This window comes from Sardina pilchardus, chromosome 16 (genome assembly GCF_963854185.1).
Source record: "Sardina pilchardus chromosome 16, fSarPil1.1, whole genome shotgun sequence".
In the NCBI taxonomy this organism is placed as follows: Eukaryota; Metazoa; Chordata; class Actinopteri; order Clupeiformes; family Clupeidae; genus Sardina; species Sardina pilchardus.
In genome coordinates, this window is record NC_085009.1 from 4568718 (window position 1) to 4586980 (window position 18263).

Sequence of the window (18263 nt, forward strand, 5' to 3'; positions counted from 1 at the left end):
CAAGGTTTCACTCACGATACAGTTGGAGCCAAAGCTAACTAGTTACTCCTGCAGAGTAGACTGACTCTTCATTGTATTTTGTAAACATGCTATTTTGGTCTTTCATGCTCTCTCTCTCCCTCACACTCTCTCATACAATCACTGCCTCTCCTCCTCTCCCTCTTACATTATAGCCTCGTGAATGCTATAAAAGGGTGTCCATGGCAACAGGTAGGTGTGCCCGGACACAAAGGGGGCTCTTTTTTTATGGCGAAGAGGACCCTAAAATAAGAGTTATGTCTGTGGACCTGAATGAGACCATGCTCAGCGGCCCAGTAAACAGGTCTCTCCTCTTCAACAATGTATCCAAACGTCACACTCCAGTTTAAATAGCAGTGCACACAAATAAACACACACACACAAAAACACACTTTCTCTCTCTCTCTCTCTCTCTCTCTCTCTCTCACACACACACACACACACACACACACATGCATACACACAATTATGGGCCCTTAACACTTCCTGATGACAGTATACAGGTATGGTCCGCACTCTAAACCCCTACATTCTTTTGTAAAATTCACCTAGGCCTAATTATTCCTCTAGTTGACTGTTCAGTATTTTCTGAAACTATTCGGATGTTCACGATCTAAACTCTGTAAATGGGAAACCTATAGGAAACTCTGGGCCAAAAACAATCAATAAACAATTAAAAATCAGCCAATCAACACAGCGCTTCAAGGGAATTCACACAGCACTTCACAGAATCATGGGCTGCGTATCTGTGTGTCTTCACATGCACATGATCAACACCATGTGCTGCATAGACACTTTTCATCATTTTGAACTTGCCTGCTGTTGAGACCACAGACATGAGATTAGAATAGATTCAAATGACAACGAAATGAAGTTTTCATCCAACCAGAAGTGCAAAAAAGCACAAACACTACTCTCTCTTTCTCTCTCTCTCTCTCTCTCTCTCTCTCTCTCTCTCTCACACACACACACACACACACACACACACACACACACACACACACACACCACACATGCACACTACAACAGAACACTCAATAATTCTCACTTCAGTTTTCACACGCGGAGGTGTGGGCCTTTATCAGTATGCTGCAACAGAAGAGGGTCACTCAGAGACCAGTGCTGGTTGTCAGCAATCCAATCAGCTTCAGGCTCATTAAAGTTCTGCTCTTATCAGTTGTACTTGTCTGTCAAAAGGGGTTAGATGATTTGAGTGATCGGTCAAACTCGAGTTCTGAGCGTTTCATGGTTTATTTACATTTGACCCTTCACTTTAGCTCTCACATGACCATGCCTGCCTCTCTCTCTCTTACACATACACACACACACACACACACACACACACACACACACTTCTTTCTCTCTCGCTCTCTCTCTCTGACCTCCTCTTGGCCCCCTATCCTCTCTGTCCCCCTATCTCCCGTCTCTCATCGCACAGCTGGCAGCAGGCCTAGTTGGCTAACACCGGGCATCCTAACGATCCCACCCCCTCAACAACAGAGTGCCCTGGGCACAATTACCATCGCCTACCCAACCCAATCTCCTCTCCCCCACCTCTGAATAAGCACAGCTTTTAATTACTATTAGAATGAGGACATGGCCACACCAAGGTTGAGTGACCTTGAACGTCAGACGTTTCAAAGAGCACAATGCCTGGAGGAGATTTTAAAAATCAATGTTAAAGGCTAGCAGGGGGGTAGAAAGACAGGGAGATGGGGAGATGGCTTTTTTAAAAAGGAAAAACATGCAAACATGATTGCTAGATGTTGAGGTGTTTTGGACAGCCTTAGTTTGTGTATTGTTGTGGTCATCAAAAAGAATTATGTGCCAGGAGTGTTGACACAGTGGAGGCTGATAAGAAAGCATGCCCCTGCATGTATGACATGCCTTTAGACAAAGAGGCCTGCAGTGAGACAGAGGTGAACACAACCCCCACCCAACTCATGTAGCCTATTCACAGCCTCGCTATGTCCAAGCTCAGCGTGTGGCCTACTGCTCTGTCCGAACTCGGAGCCTGTCCGAACTTACCCAGTACTGCTCTCTGGTGGTCAAACGTCGCATTTTTCTTGTTCATGAAGTTCAAGGTGCTTTCAACAGCTTTTTTGCTATCCAAAGTGTCCAAGACTCCCACAAAATATAGGCCTACTCTATAGTAGGATGTTTTACTTAAATCAAGTTTCAAATTGCCTTTATCTGGATGTCAATGCTGAAAAAAAATGCAAGAAGTTTCACTTCAAGTAGGCATGCCTTGGTTATAACTACATCCCATTACCATGGGTGAGACAGTTACTAAATAAAAAAAAGTTAATGTTTTTCCTTACAGTATCATGTCAAGGTGTAGGCCTATTTATTACCGAATGAAAACATGTCACAAATAACTTTAGGGCCCAGCACACAGCAGCACGACATGTGCTTGTCTAAATTACACAACAGTTGATGCAAGTGATATAAATTAATAGGCTATATCTGCTTATTAATTTTAAATATCGCTGTACATAACATGGACTGGGTCTTCTTCTCTCCAGGCAACCCGTGTTCAACATGATGACACGTTATGGCAAGTTGAGATAACAAAAGTGAAATGTAGAAGTGGTCAATTACATATCCCGATTCCTGTGCAGTGTACACAACACACCCACACGACTGCCAGAGTTTACTACGTGTGTTTTGACAAAAAGGAAGAAGTGCTGCTGAAAGAAAATGCGCGCGTGTGCAGTGTGTTGCTTTGCCCGTGTTGAGGAACACCATGGTGCATTCTTTTCTGCAGAAATGCATAGCCCGGGGCCCTGTGTCAAGTTGAAACCTGCATGGATATGCTGAGTAGCGCATTCTGATGTTAAAACACACCCTTTCGCCTGTCGTTGTAAGTTTCCGTCAAAGCGGTAAGCAAATACGAGCAGCAGCAGGCTAAACAACATATTTTTTAAAACTAATTAGGCCTAACATTGTCGGCTCTGACTGTACAGAGAGCCATTCAAGTAGCGCTATCATAATCCCATTTAGCCTAACCTTTGTTCAGAACAAATAGAATTTAGCCTACATGAAGAGATTTGAAATGAAAACGAAGGACACTTCTAGAGCCAGATTCATGTGGCGTGGTGTGGCAGGGATGGGCGTGGAAGGTTGATTCTGACAAGCCGTTCCATTCTGCCAATAGGCTATACTTTTTAAACATAATTTTTCTGTAAACTCAAATAAACGGCTGTGGAAAGATTAATTTGGAAGTAATCTTAAACAATTTTAAGTATCACAAATCATAGCCTGTCTTGCCTCTATTGTCTGAATTCATTAGTAGGCCTATGCCTATGCCTATAATTCAGACTTCAGTCTGATACGCTGATGAATACTGTTTTGAAATAGGCCTATCTTAGGCTATATACCAGTAAGGAATGTAACAACTTTCCAGTTTATGTTTGATATCGAACGAGCATAGCCTATTTGAAAACCTAATATAACTTTTCAACGTCTATTACCAGAGTCTAAAAAGTCGAAAGGGCTTGCCGTAGTACAATCTCACGCCTGAACAGGAAAAGCGAAACAGACGCGTGTAGCGCTAAACCGCGAGTAGGCTGGCTAGATCTAGTGGAAGTGCTGGCGGTGAAAAAAGTTCACTCAAGTAACGTTAGCCGAAGAACACTGATCAGAAATGAAATGACAACTGGGACTCCGTCTAAAGATTTTGAGGTAAGATACCGATGAATATACTCGTTCTAATTTCCTTGGCTCAGGTGAAGAAGATTTTATCGCAACAGTGGTGCTTTTGAAGTTGAAGGTGGTTGATGGCTGTCAGTCAAGGAAGCCCCAAGCATCAGTTGTTCGTGAGTCAGAAAAAAAGTTACTTTTAACTGGATTTGACAGATTCTTCAAACTATTCTTCAAATTCTACTAGACTAAGTACAGGTTTCATTCTAAGTAGCCTAGTCTATTATGTTAAGTTATTTTCTTCAAAAAGATCAGACACGAGACGCCGACACGTCTTGCCGGGGATGACAGGCAGGCAGATTAGCCTATTTGGACATGATTGGCAAACTGTCCAGTGTCCACGAGCGGTGCAAACAAGTGTAATCTGTAGCTTGAGAACATGGCCTACTCGAATTTATACAGTGAACTTAAACGTTTTGAAAAAGTAGTAATGTTGACAAACCACATGCTTGTCATGTTCTCTCTCTGTCTCTGTTGCGCAGATAATGTTTACACCAGACCTTTATGCAATAAATCTTGGCACAATAGGTTGGTTATGAAATCAATAGGGACTTTGTAAACAGACTGAGTAGTATTTTTTCCAAATGTATCTAAAATATATTAAATGTTTTGGGCGACATAACTTCTTACTGATTTCATATTTACACTAATTACATAGGGTAGGCCTATTGCATAGCCATAGGTTATACAGACCCTTACTATAGTAATGCCAGCTTCCTCATGGTTACTTTAGTGGCATTTTCTTGCAAAATCAACGCTTGTGGTGAGTTTGCGAGGGGCCTTGCAAAATTACGTTTCTCAAACGTAAAACGGTGGTGGCTGCGTGAAGTTGGACTTTGCTCAGGCATGGCTATGTTGAGTAATGCCAAGCAGACAATGACTCACTTGCAAGGAAGCTTGCTCCCTCATACCTGAGACATGCAGACAGACAGACACAGAGACTGAACTGGAACCTTCTTAGAGCAAAAGGGTAAATATGGCAACAACCTATGGTCTATTCTTGGATGATAATGAGTAAACTTTCATTGGGGACCAATATGTTTTTTAGTGTTGACTTTTAGTATTGACCGGAACATGCATTGACAATAAAATAGCATGTGAGGGTAGTCTTGGAGGCAAGCACACTACGTCAAAGTGAATTGCTACTTCAAGCCTCTAACAATGCACAAAAAATCATTGCATGTCCGAAATGCGAGAAATGCAATGCACTGACTGCATACGCTGTCACAAAGTTCAAATGACTTTGGTTTGTCAGTAGGTACACTCTCCACACAAACACTAGTCCATCAGCCCAGTAGAGTTATCTCTTCCCCTGAAGATTAAAAAAAAAATGTTCTCACTTCTGCATGTCTTATCCACATTGGACAGTTTTAGATAAATAGGAACATTAAGTGTGAACTTGCGGCCTCGTTCTCGAAAGCGTGGTGTGAATCCTCTTTCCACTGACATCTTTAGGTTTCCCTTAGAGACGGCATAATTTGTTTCTGCGCATAGAGAGAGAGAGTATAGAGCACAGTGTGTGTGTAGTCCATATGTGCAAGTATGTAAAAAGTGCAGTTTTAGGTCTGTGTGTCTGATCTTTTGTCCTGTGGAAGTGAGCTCTTGGAAGTTGATTTATTAGTGTTTTAGACATTTCTTTTCTGGTGTCAGGGAATTCAAGCAGGACTGTCCACTCACATGGTTGACATAGCCAAAGCCAAGAGGGCAATAAAACAATATAGATCAGGAATGACAAAATAATGCAATCAATAGCACACAATGTTTACGTAAGCATGTACAATTTGAGGGATGAGCACTCACACAGTAGAGTATGGTTCCCCCAGGCCAAATTGTGTAAGATCAGAATCAAGAAGCTTTTACAACTTAACCAACTGGTTCTATATAACCAGAAGGCTTATGCATCATAATGCATGCTTGACGTTTTTGTAAATGTTTGTGTTGTAAGTAAACTCATCTTGTAGCTGTGGAGTGAGTGCCCCCACTCATATTGCTAGTCAAATTGAATCTCATCCCTTCCACTGACGTGGTGGCAAAGCATAACTGATAACTTCTGTTTATATTAGTCCAACAGTCCCCACTCATGGTTTCAGTTACACATTAAGTTGGCGTGCATACCAATGGTTTTGCAGAACCCTGAGGTGTGAGAGTATTATTTCACAGGTCGAAAGTGATCTGTTCTGCTCACCATATGATTGATGGTCTTCAATTATATATGGACATATAAATGATAGCGTATAATTGACACAAACAAAAGTCTCATTCGTCAAGTAGTGCACATGTTTGAGGAGGGTACTAGACACTGCACATCAGACGTGAGGACGCAGAAGGAGGGCAGTCGGGTGACTCGGGTCAGCATCGTTAGTCACCTCTGACCTAAAAGTTGAGCTTCTCTCTCAGAGGAACTGTGCTGTACTTAAGGGTTTGTTACTTCTCAAGCTTTAAATACTATTAACTCTTTAGCTGCACAACCATTTTACTGCTCAGTAACTTATTAAACGTTTCATTCATATCTGATGAAGTACGATGTAAAGACACGATGAAGATGTAGAATGGAACATGTGTGATATTAATAGACCGTGAGGAAAGCATTGGATGCAGTTAGGAGGACGAGGCACATTTCTGTTTCAAGTCTTCATGGAAGTGACAGACATTTTGGCTGTTTGGCCACATTTGCAGTAAAGGTTGGCAGGACAGCTGTGCGGACAGGACCTGAGTGAAAGCAATCCCATGTGGACGGGCTGCCAAGATGCCCGCGCTGCCATCCAGCTAATGACTGTTAAGTGGCTCGGCCAGCCAGAGCTAATGCCAAGCTCTATAGAGTGGCCTGAATATCGATTCTCTCTCCCTCTCTCTCTCCGTCCCCCTCTCTCTCTCCCTCTCCCCATCTCTCTCTCTCTCTTTCTCTCTCTCTCTGTTTATATCCCTCTACCTTCAGTACCCTACCCTATTCCTTTCTCTTGTCATCGCTTGCAAGTGAAGCTAAGATGTTTTGTGTGCGTGTGTGTGTGCGTGTGTATGTGTGTGTGCGCGCGTGCGTGCATGCGTGTGCACATGTGTGTTTGTCTGTCCGGGTTGGTGTGAAATGTATGTGTGTGTATTGGACTGTTCTAGGTCCTCGTATCCTGGGATGGAGATTGTATTTTTAGGCCCCTCCACCCCCAGGCTCATTTGCACAGTCTGTCCAACAGTGTAGCCGCCCTGGACTCTGGATTAGAAGTGACAGAGTGAGATTGGTACAACAGAAATCAGCCTTGTTCACAGGATAAAGATCTGCTGTGTGTGTGTTTCTCTCTCTCTCTCTGTGTGTGTGTGTGTGTGTGTGTGTGTGTGTGTGTGTGTGTGTGTGTGTGTGTGTTTGTTTTTGTGTATGGTTTGTGTGTGAAGCCAATCTTATTTGCAGACTGCTGTTTTGCTGGCCACAGGGACTAACGAAACCAGTGATGGGGAAAATGGCGAGAGTGTGAGATGGGTGAAAGAAATAGTGCCGTGTCAAACAGGGCTGCTAGTGTTACTGGGCCAGCCCAGCAGGCCTGCCTTTCTCCTCCCAACGACTCCACAGCAAAGCTAAACAAAGTCAACATCTAAGACAAAATAGTCAACGGCCCCAACACCCCCCCCCCCCCCCCCATCTCATTTCAGGCATTAGTATTATAATCAGAAAAGAAAAAGGCTCTCTTACTCTCTTCTCTTTCCTTCTATCTTTCTGTGTCTGTCTATCTCTTCCACTGAAACCACTCTCTTTATTTGTTAGCCCTCTTTTGGTCTTGCTGTGATATTCTGTCTTCCTCACCCTCTAGCGATGGGATAGTAAATGTGACTGACTATCTCTCCGTTTGTATGTCCACTCGCAAGCGTACAGGACGGAAGCTCACCATATCGCCGTCATCCCATGGATCATCTACATTCTGCTCTGGATGCAGAATTGTTTGAATTTAGTTTCACTTCGGATAATAATTCATTGTAGCACGGTTGAGGGTCTGCAGCCCCACGATTGCTCGTAGTAATTATTTTTGTCTTATCTTATAATTTACTGGTAGATACGGTCAGGACTGAAACGTAACCATGTGTGAAGATAACTGCGGATGGGTGTCAAGTTGTGTTTCCGTGATCCTCTGGTAGATAGGCTAGGCCTTGCTATGCTGTGCATGACATAGTGAAAGGCATCATTTTTTTTTTTTCACAGATGACTACTGTCATTTTCAATTCCTTTTTAATAGTGCAACTTGATGTGTGCAGAAGCAATTAGTAAAGCTGTTTCTTCTTTGAATACTGAATGATGAAGACCATGGCCATAGCATAGGGATGAAATCCCATAGAGAAGTAGTACTAAGCAGGTTAAGAGCATTGAAAGGACTTGCAGCTAGCTGGTTTGCTAGCATTGTGTAGTCTGAATGTGAACCGTGTGCCTTATGCACCTTTGCATGTATAGTGTGTGTTTGTGAGCGAGACAATGTACCGTATTGTGTGTCTGTCTGGGTGTCTGTGGTTGAATGAGGTTTGTGTGAGTACGCTTTGGACAAAGGCGTCTGCTTAATAACCATAGCCATAGCCATAGCCATAGCCATGTGTGTGTGTGTACGTGTGAAAAGACCTGCACCTGTGATCATGCCTGGTGTGCATATAGCTTGACCGCTCTCGGGTGTAGAGTGAACATGTGGGCGTCAGGGTCCATGCCAAACTCACACCAAGATACTACTTTTATTTTTTGGTTCACACTACACACAGAGTGTGCTGCATACCAACCTACTACTTTTTTTTAAGTGTTTCAGTCATTCTATGACTAGTCATGTTTCACAATCCCTGAGAAATGAAATGGTTAATGTACTCGGGATGTTGCTAGATTGGTTAACCGTAGCACAGCCAGGCCTAGATCTGTATCACGGCTACAACTAGATCTGGGCAATTATTTATAGTTGTGACATTCAAGCCTTGTGGTTTCTGCTGTGGTTTTTATTTTTTCTCCCTGTATGAGCATAGCGGAATGTCACGTGATTTGCATCGGCCTAGGCATTGGCTGTCTGTAGTGGCCTGAACAAAGGACAAATGAAAACAGACAAAAGACAAACAAACAAACAAACAAACAAACAAACAGCCCACACAATGTCATTGTAGCCTTTGACATTAGGGGGAAATCAGCTAGTCTGGTTGATTGCTGTGCACTTCTATGAGGTTACCCCAGTGTGAAACGAACCATATGCAAATATGTAGGGACAGATTTAGCCTATGTTAAGTTTAGGGTTGATCTAATTGCAGAAGTGGTGGATGCACAGCCTAGCCTACGTCATTTGAGCAACATTTCTGCATGGAAATTAAAAGAAATACGGAACACTGAATGATTCTGAAACTTATTCGCTTTGGCTTGATGTGTTTCCTATCTGGTCCATGCCTCAGCTCATATTTTGTTTCTATTCTCCAATTTTGAATGAAATCATTGATGTATGTTTTTGGTAAGGCTTACGGCCACTAGGCTAATCAAGACGCCTCTTGCTCTCCTTTCTAGCATAAATTCTGTTCCTCAACACAAAAAGTACATCTCTCTGTGAAGACCCAGCAAGTTGTGTTTTGTAAAAAAAAAAAAGCCACTCCTCTCCTCAAACCCTGTTAACAGTCCTCAACGCTCTCGCTGTGACATTCTACATACTGGACATTCCTGACACCGAGTAGCCCTGTTTTGTTGTGCTCGTGGCTTTTGATTTACTGCTGGGCTGCCGTCCCTCCCCATACCACACGCTCATATTTCCATGTATTCTGAGCCGGCCACCGAAATCCCATGTGTGTGGGTGCAAGAACCATTCTGTTGTTTTCCAATCCAATCCCTTCAATTTTGGTTTTGTCTCCGCAGTCGAGCTCCACCAGTGTGTCCTGCTGTATGCTGGGGAAGAGCTGCCCTCACGACAGTGTCTCTCTGCTCGTCTGAGAGAGAGGGAAAGAGGAGAAGAGAGAAAAAAGAAAGAGAGAGAGAGAGAGAGAGAGAGTATGGATCCAGATGGCGGTGGGGACGTCCGGTCGAGTTCCCCGGTGCCCGGCGAGGACCTGGTGGAGTGGCTGTGCAGCCTGCACCTGCCCCAGTACGCGGCGCTGTTCGCCGGGGCGGGCCTGCGGAGCCTGGCCGAGCTGCGGGGCCTGACGGCCGAGAGGCTCCAGGCGGTGGCCGACTTCCCCACGGGCCACCGCCGCCGCATGCTCTGCAGCCTGGAGGCCCTCGGGCTGGACAAGCCCCCGCAGGAGCGGGGCGCCGGGGCCAGGGGAACGGCGGCGGCGGCAGCGGACGCTGCCGGAGACTCGTCTTTAGGTCCTTCGAGGCGGAAGCCCGTGCCCGTGCCCAGGCCGCGCCACCTCTTCCTGAAGACCCGCAAGCGAGGCGCCTCATGCCACACGCTGCAGGCCGCGCCGCCGGGGACGTCCACCGCGCCAGGGATGGACGCGGGCAGCACCAGGACGCTCCCGGCCAGGTCACGGACGAGCCCGGGCAACGGACTCCAAGAGGTCACCCCGCCCGGCGCCTTCTCCGGCTCGTCCTCTTCGTCTCTAACGGTGCCCCGGCCAATGCCCGGTGCCCGCTCCCTCTCTCCCTGCTCCTTCTCCAGTTCCACCCACAGCACCAGCAGCAGCGAATCGCTCTCCTTCTCCTCCCACTCGCTGCCCTCCGATCTGGAGAATGTCCCGGAGCGGCCCGCCCCTTCCTCCGCAATCCCCGCCTCTCCCTCTCCAGACTCCGCCCCCTCGTCCTTATTGGACGTCTCCCCGTCCTCGCGGCTGGACGCTCTGACCCCGGCGGACGGCGTCCAGGAGGACTTCCTCATGGTGGACAACGACATCTACGAGATGGAGCCCGTGCCCCAGCCCCCCGCCGTGCCCGTGGGCAAGCGCAACACGCGCTCCTACCGACTACGCCACAGACCCGTCCCCCAGCTCCCAGAGCAGGACCTCACGCCCACATACCAATGGTAACGTTGAGGACACACACACACACACACACACACACACACACACACAGAGACACACAGAGACACACACACACACACACACACACACACACACACACACACACACACACACACACACACACACACACACAGTCGCATCTCACTGATGCATTAATCCATGTATTCGTCCAGACACTCGGTTTATATACAAACGTTTTAAATAAATCTATGGCTAGCAGAAGTTAACACATGGGTAACACATGAATACATGGATATCCATGTTATTCATGCTTCTGTCATAAATAAGGGGGTGCGTGCATTAGTGTGTGTGAGTGTATGTGTGTGTGTGTGCGTGTGTGTGTGAGAGAGAGAGTGCGTGTGTGTGCATGCGAGTGTGTGCGTGCGCGCGTGTGTGTGAGAGAGTGTATGCGTGTGCGTGTGCGCGTGCGTGCGTGCGTGCGTGCGTGTGTGCGTGCGTGTGTGTGTGTGTGTGTGTGCGTGTGACTAAACAGTTTGTTCCTACCCTAGGAATGCGAGTGCCAAATCTACAGACCCATCGCCTAGTCGGACTCCCAGTGGGAACAACAGCCAGCAGAAAGGTACACCAGACAAACACTCACACACACACACACACTCACACACACACTGTCTGACTCTGTCTGGTTCTTTTTCCTCCCCATTTCTTATATATAAAGTACAGCTTATTAACTTTCAGAATCACGCTGCATCATGGGAAATTGGGCCCATTGTTTGAGTGCATCATGGGAAAGTAGAGTCTGTGAAGTTGAACTCTCTCAGGGAAAGGAAAAGCTTGCCTCACACACACACCCTCTCACTCACAATCTCTCACTCTTTATGCGATTGAAATTTATAAGCATGGGATACGCTTGCACGCTTGTGCTCAGGTATTCATTGTACTTGTGCAGTTGCAAACACACACACACACACACACACAAACACACACACGCCAAACCACACACTCCTATACATTCCCAAAGGGACCGAGGCCTACTTCTGCAAACTCTGAAAAAAGTGAAAGTTTTGTGGCCGGGGGATTTAAAGCCTCCCACATGCGGAGGCAAAGTGAATGCATGCCTGCAGTGGGGAGAGAGGGCCGGGCACTGGCGTTCCATCAGGAAACAGTCACTGTGTATTAGGCTGCCTGTATCACTCCCTGTCTGTCTGTCTTTTTCACTTTCTTTCCGTCTTTCTTTCTCCCTCTCTCTCTTTCTTTCTTTTCTTCTCTCCACTCCCTTATGTGCTTTCCTCCTCTCTTCATCAATCTCCTGTCCCTCAGCATCTCACTTTGTTGAGATTGAGATTGAGATTGAGACTGAGACTGAGTTTGTGCGTGTGTGTGTGTGTGTGTGTGTGTGTGTGTGTGTGTGTGTGTGTGTGTGTGTGTGTGTGTGTGTGTGTGTGTGTGTGTGTGTGTGTGTGTGTGTGTGTGTGTGTGTGTGTGTGTGTGTGATGTGCCATACTGTCCATGAAATAGCCTGCCAGTAGAATTCATCCCTAGGATGGGTATGTGTTGCGTTGTCATATGTGGATGGTTGTGGATGGCTGACATGTAGAGTGAGAATTATGGTGCTTGGTGGAGTCCAAGCTGAAGGAGAGGAAAAAGAGTTAACTGCTGATGTTAGTTAAGGTCATCGTGAGTGTGTGTTTGTGTGTGTGTGTGTGTAAAATAGAGCGTGATGTTGAAGATGGTGAGTGAGATAGTGTGAGGACTTACAAGCACGTTGCAAAAGTGTGTGTGTGTGTGTGTTTGTGTGAAGGGGGTTGTGTGAAGGTCAAGTGTAGATAATGATAAATGACAACACACTTCCTAAATGAGTCCTGGGCCACTGAGCACAGCTGTAATATAGCGTGGTGTGTGGCCTGCCATAGAGCTGCAGTCCAGTAATAAAGTGGGGCGACTGTTCCGCCTCGTATTGCCTATGGGGGGGGGGGGGGTGTCTAGCTGGTGTAGATCTGCGTCCGAGCCTGTCTGAGAGAGACATGATGGAGTGTGTGCTGGCCCGCGCTGTTTCTGTGGCCGTGTGATACTCATTTGTCTCCCTGACAACAGATCGCACATGCAAGGGCACCGGGGTCTGCTAAGAAACACAGTGTGTGTGTGTGTGTGTGTGTGTGTGTGTGTGTGTGTGTGTGTGTGTGTGTGTGTGTGTGTGTGTGTGTGGGTGTGTGTGTGGGTGTGTGTGTGGGTGTGTGTGTGTGTGTGTGTGTGGGTGGGTGGGTGTGTGTGTGTGTGTGTGTGTGTGTGTGTGTGTGTGTGTGTGTGTGTGTGTGTGTGTGTGTGTGTGTGTGTGTGTGTGTGTGTGTGTGTGTGTGTGTGTGTGTGTGTGTGTGTGTGTGTGTGTGTGTGTGTGTGTGTGTGTGTGTGTGTGTGTGTGTGTGGGTGTGGGTGTGGGTGTGGGTGTGGGTGTGGGTGTGGGTGTGGGTGTGGGTGTGGGTGTGTGGCCTTCCTGTCATCTTTCTATTGTTGTTTTGTCCCATCCCTGTTGTTTTCTCTTCCTCTGCTATCCTTTTGTCTTCCTCTCTCTCTCTCTCTCTCTCTCTCTCTTCCTATCCTTTTCTCTCCTCCATTACCATCTGCTCTTCTCTTCACTCCTTTCCTCTGCTTTGCTCTCCATGATTTGTGTTCCTGTCTTTTATCAGAATGCATCATTCTATTCTGTACATCATTTGATACTGATCAAAATGTGTGTGTGTGTGTGTGTTTGTGATTCAGCTCCTCTGGAGAGGAAGGTGTCAGTCATCACTCCTTATGGTGAGGTTTATCTGTACAACAACCCAGAGAACAAAGCGGTAAGCCAGTGTTTGCTGCAAAAGCCCATTCCAGCTAAAGATGTTGACTGCACGATGTGCATCATTTGTTTGTGTCGACTCGGAGCCTGTTTGTTTTGTCTGGGTGTCTCGCTCTTCAATTTCAATTTCAAGCAGCTTTGTTTGCATGGCTATAGTGGGCTCCATAGAAAGTTATCAGAACAACGAATTTCACAGATCATTAATTAAATGTACAGTACAGGGATTCCAAAGAGTCATACAGTATACAGTAATTTGCCAATTTGAGCTGAACCACTAACAGGCAACTGGGTTTGTTTTCATGTTTAAGTGTCGAGGGGATGTGGCCATGTTTGGGGCAGGTAAACATACCTGATTGCCCCTCGCCACCCGGGCACCAGTCTAGCAGGCTGGCATGCTCTAATGGGTGCCAGCTGTGCCACTGGTGCTGTTGGTGAGGTTGCATGACTTACATAACCTGGTAGTTTCAGATCAACACTCTGTTGCTCTGTTGAGAAAAAAAAACCCATATGAACTGCAAACGTTCGGCGGCGGATGAACTTCCTCCATCTCTTTACGGCCTCTCTCTCTCTCCCTCACTGTAAATGTCACAGAGTCAACCAGCATTTTGCTGTCAGAGTTGTTGCCCTTTCTGAGGAACTGCGCAGAAGGCCATGTGTGTTTGTTTATGCTAACGCTCTAATTCAGGAACTCTGACATCCTGTCGCTCTTGCTTTTTCTCCTCCCCTCTGAAGGACGGAGGGGCCAAAGAGCAGGTTGTGACGGATATCAAGGAGAAGTCGAAGCAGAAGAAGCATCGGTAAAATGAAATATGCAAACACACACACACACACACACACACACACACACACATGTGCGCCATTTGTTTGAAGTGAAGGCATGTGATCAATGCCGAAAATAAGCAACATTCAGAGAGCATCATTTTAAAGCAAGCGCATGTATGGTGTAATACCGTGTGTACTACATTTGATGTTTGATGTTCCCCTTTTTGCTAATATTTACTTACTGAAATACTAGATAGGGGAAAGATGATCATTCAACTCTCACTGCTGTTTCACTTGTGTAGGTGTGTTTTGTGCACACACACACACACACACACACACACACACACACACACTGAGGTTAGTAAACAAGGTGGTGGTGGCTGTATATAGGAGAACAGTAAAAAGAGAAGTGGGAGTCTGCAGTGTGCTGTATTTATACCTTCATAGATACGCACAGTTGCACACACACGCACATGCACATATATAGTGCTCCAGCTTACTGTATGTCTGCAGCAGTAACAGAACGCACACTGTCAGGAAGTCTCACTACTAGTTATCTGAATAGCGAGACCTTCCACACCTTCCACTCACTCTGGCAAACGAGCAACAGTGGGCAGGACACACCCTGAATGCACTCAGTCCATACACTTCAGACATACCATGTGATGGGGCCCTTAGCACAACCACCCTGAGGTTGGGGGCTGCAACTGTGGACACACACACACACACACACACACACACACACACACACACACACACACACACACACACACACACACACACACACACACACTGACACACAGAGAACACACACAGAGAACACACACAGACACACAGAGAACACACACACACACACACACACACAGACACACAGAGAGCACACACAGAGACACACAGAGAACACACACAGACACACAGAGAACACACACACACACACACACACACACACACACACACACACACACACACACACACACAGCTTGCTGTGAGTACTGGTGTGCATGTGCATTCATTAACAGGGCCATGTTTGTTGTGGTTGAAACCACAGGCCTAGCCCTCTGCTTGGGGGCCTTTGATGCCCCAGTATAGACTAGGCAGGAAGTGCAAACTGCCTCCCTCCACTGCTGCTTTGTAGTGATTAGCACCCAGTCGACGGCTATTACTAGCCCTATGAAACCACCTGAGTGCGCCTCAGCCACGGACACTACTAGAATTAGTCATCTCAGTGTTCTGGAGGTGAGAGGAGGACCAGAGGTGAGAGGTTGACCAACTAGGAGTCCCTGATAGTTGACCAAGATGCTGTAGGATTGGGTGCAATATGCTGTTAACCACAGAAAGGAAATAACATATATGCCACAATGAACAGTGTGTGGGCATCGGGTCTTTCTGCAGCAGGGTGCAGCCTATGAGAAGTCCCCGAACGACCCTTTTTTTCCTTTACCTTCAACTGCCAACACATGTGCACCAGCAGTCAGCATGGGTCCCTTGGGTGCTGCAGATAGCCCAGGAGACTAATGTTGCACACAGTAAAGTTACACATTCACTTGTACTTGGGTCAGCTTGCCCTGAGCCAGTGTTGAATCAGAAAAGTGCCAAAAGAAGACATTGGCATATCTACCAATATGCCCACTCTATGTACCTACTGGTCTATACCTTTTACATCTCAATGCACCTATGCATCTGTATAGTATATTATCGTCTCTGTCCATATCTACATAGTAAGAAGTAGCCTACTGTAGCAGTGTTAATGAAGGGTACACTGATGTTTTTTTTCTCTCCCTCTCTCTCTCCCTCCCTTCCTCCCTCTCTCTCTTTCTCTTTCTCACTCCCTCTCTCTCTATCCCTCTCTCCCTCTCTTCCTCCCTCTTCTGTCTCTCATCAGTAAGAAGCAGCCAAAGCAGAAAGAGCAGCGTAGAGGCAGCAAAGACCAGCAGGTGGCGCCCCACCCAGCCCCCGCGGCCCTGGAGGATGCCGACGACCGTAACCGCGACGAGGAGGAAGACGAAGACTATTCCACCGTCCAGTGCTTCCTGGAGCCGCCGACACGGCCATCCGCCGAGAGCGGTCAGCGCTCCTCCAGGTCGCCGTCCCCCGCCAACTTCTCCCCGCCGTCGTCGTCATCGTCTCAGGGTCCGCCCCCCGGGGAGGTGACGGGCAACGCGACGGCGCCGGTGCTCTCGACTTCGCCGCCCGCGGGCGAGGGCGAGGACGAGGACGAGAACGACGTCTACACGGAGCCGCTGGACGCGCTGCCCGGGCCGGCCAGAGTGGAGCTGCCCGAGGACGTGGAGTCGGCCATCTCTCCCTACGCCTGCTTCTATGGAGGGCCCCGAGCTGCCCTCAAGACCGGGTGGCTGGACAAGCTCTCCCCTCAAGGGTAAGGATCGTAATATCTTCACATACACACACACACACACACACACACACACACACACACACACACACACACACACACACACACACTAAACAAGAAATGCCACAATTCCAGTTTCTTGTTTTTTTTTTAGATTTATTTAAAAGAAAACACCTTGTGTGTTCTACCAATGCCTATTTGATGTTTATGCACCATTGGGTTATTATGATGAAGCATTTCTATGTTCAGTGCCATGCCTCCCAGGGGATAAAGACTGTTGTTTTTTGGCTGAAGATATCCAAAGTAGTTGAACCCTGAAGCACACCAAAGCATTGCCCTGTGACACATGCTCTGTTTGCAGGTCCCACATCACAGATGCTCTCTGTGCGGCCTGAATTCAGGATATTGTCTAGCCACAGCAAGGATTAGAGTGATTTTTTTTCAGGGCATAGGGAAGGGGAGGTTCTCGCCATGCTTGTAGCTCAATATGTGTGCTCTGCACGATCTGGTTGCTCATTTAGTCAAAGTTCATAGTTTGTGTAGACTCGAAAGTGTAGCATAAGCCTGCTGTTCAGTTCCTTTTTTGGGTTCTGAGATATTGCTGCCAAAGACAAGAGAGACGGCAGAGGTGTGAAGGTTTAGGGTGTGTGTAGTGTGTGTGTAGTGTGTTTGGGCGGTGTCAGGCCGCGGCTGTGCCACCTGCTAATGAGTTTCTGATGTAGCGTGCACACTGCGCAGTCTACTACTGTAGATAGTGCACACTGCGCAGTCTACTACTGTAGATAACTGAGCATCACCCCTCTACATCAGTTAGTTCCCATGCCATTCACCACGGATGTTGTGTCTGTCTGTGTGCAGGGTTGTGCAAGAGCCTCCAGCTCACGTGCTGGTAAGGTGTAGCGAGGAACATTTCAAAGTGGCTGGACAAATTGAGTCTGACGCTAGCTTCACGTTTTGCTAATGTTATGGCGATATGACATTTGGGCCGGACTTCCCCTCAGTAAAACCATTCAGATTAGCAATGGCCCACCGCCAATCTGTGGTCAGAGGCCCCACTCAAGCTTCCTCTTCTGAGAGGTTCAGTGGCTCCAGTGGCTGATCCTGGGCCTGTCAGAGGACCGTTATCGCCACTGATCCAGTGGTGCAAGTTCAATCCAGCGGTGCAAAGAGTGGTCAAAGTGTACAGTGTTTTGGCGTCTGTGTCTTGAGTATTTAAGGAAGGTGGTCCAGATGATGACCGCCACGCTCTCTCTTATTTATTCACATTCATCAACTTCCCTTTTGTATATTGTTGCTTTCCCCCCCCATACTTCTTCCTCTTTTGATGTTCGACTTGGGTGGTGCGCTAGCAATGTTAGCACACTAGTGGTTTATGGTGACGCTGAAGTTACCATCCACAGACACCACCGCCACCAGTCACCTGACATCTACCAACTAGCTTAGTCCAGCCATACCTCAGATGCGTACGCAGAGAGTTACGTAGCTTTATCATTAGACAGCATTCCAATCCACACCAATCTTACTGATTTAGGATCAGTCAAATGGAGTATGGAGTAGTCATAGTCATTATGTTTGATATGTTTGATTGACATATCCATTGACATATGTTCAGACCAGAATTTACCAGAATTTTGTCTTGTGCTAGTGCTATGTTGAACCCTGATGCTGTGTTTTGGACTGAATGAATGGTGG

General features: G+C 46.9%; 1 protein-coding gene across 1 annotated transcript in view; it reads left to right on the forward strand.

Moving 5' to 3' along the window:
* Positions 1-3577: 3577 nt before the first annotated feature.
* Positions 3578-18263, forward strand: part of arap2 (ArfGAP with RhoGAP domain, ankyrin repeat and PH domain 2) — a gene marked incomplete in the record, with an annotated part of 141066 nt that continues 126380 nt past the window's right edge. Inside the window, 6 exon segments of the mRNA XM_062515960.1 lie at positions 3578-3702; positions 9563-10667; positions 11175-11245; positions 13381-13457; positions 14189-14253; positions 16101-16595. Coding sequence (XP_062371944.1) covers positions 9697-10667; positions 11175-11245; positions 13381-13457; positions 14189-14253; positions 16101-16595 — 1679 coding nt within the window.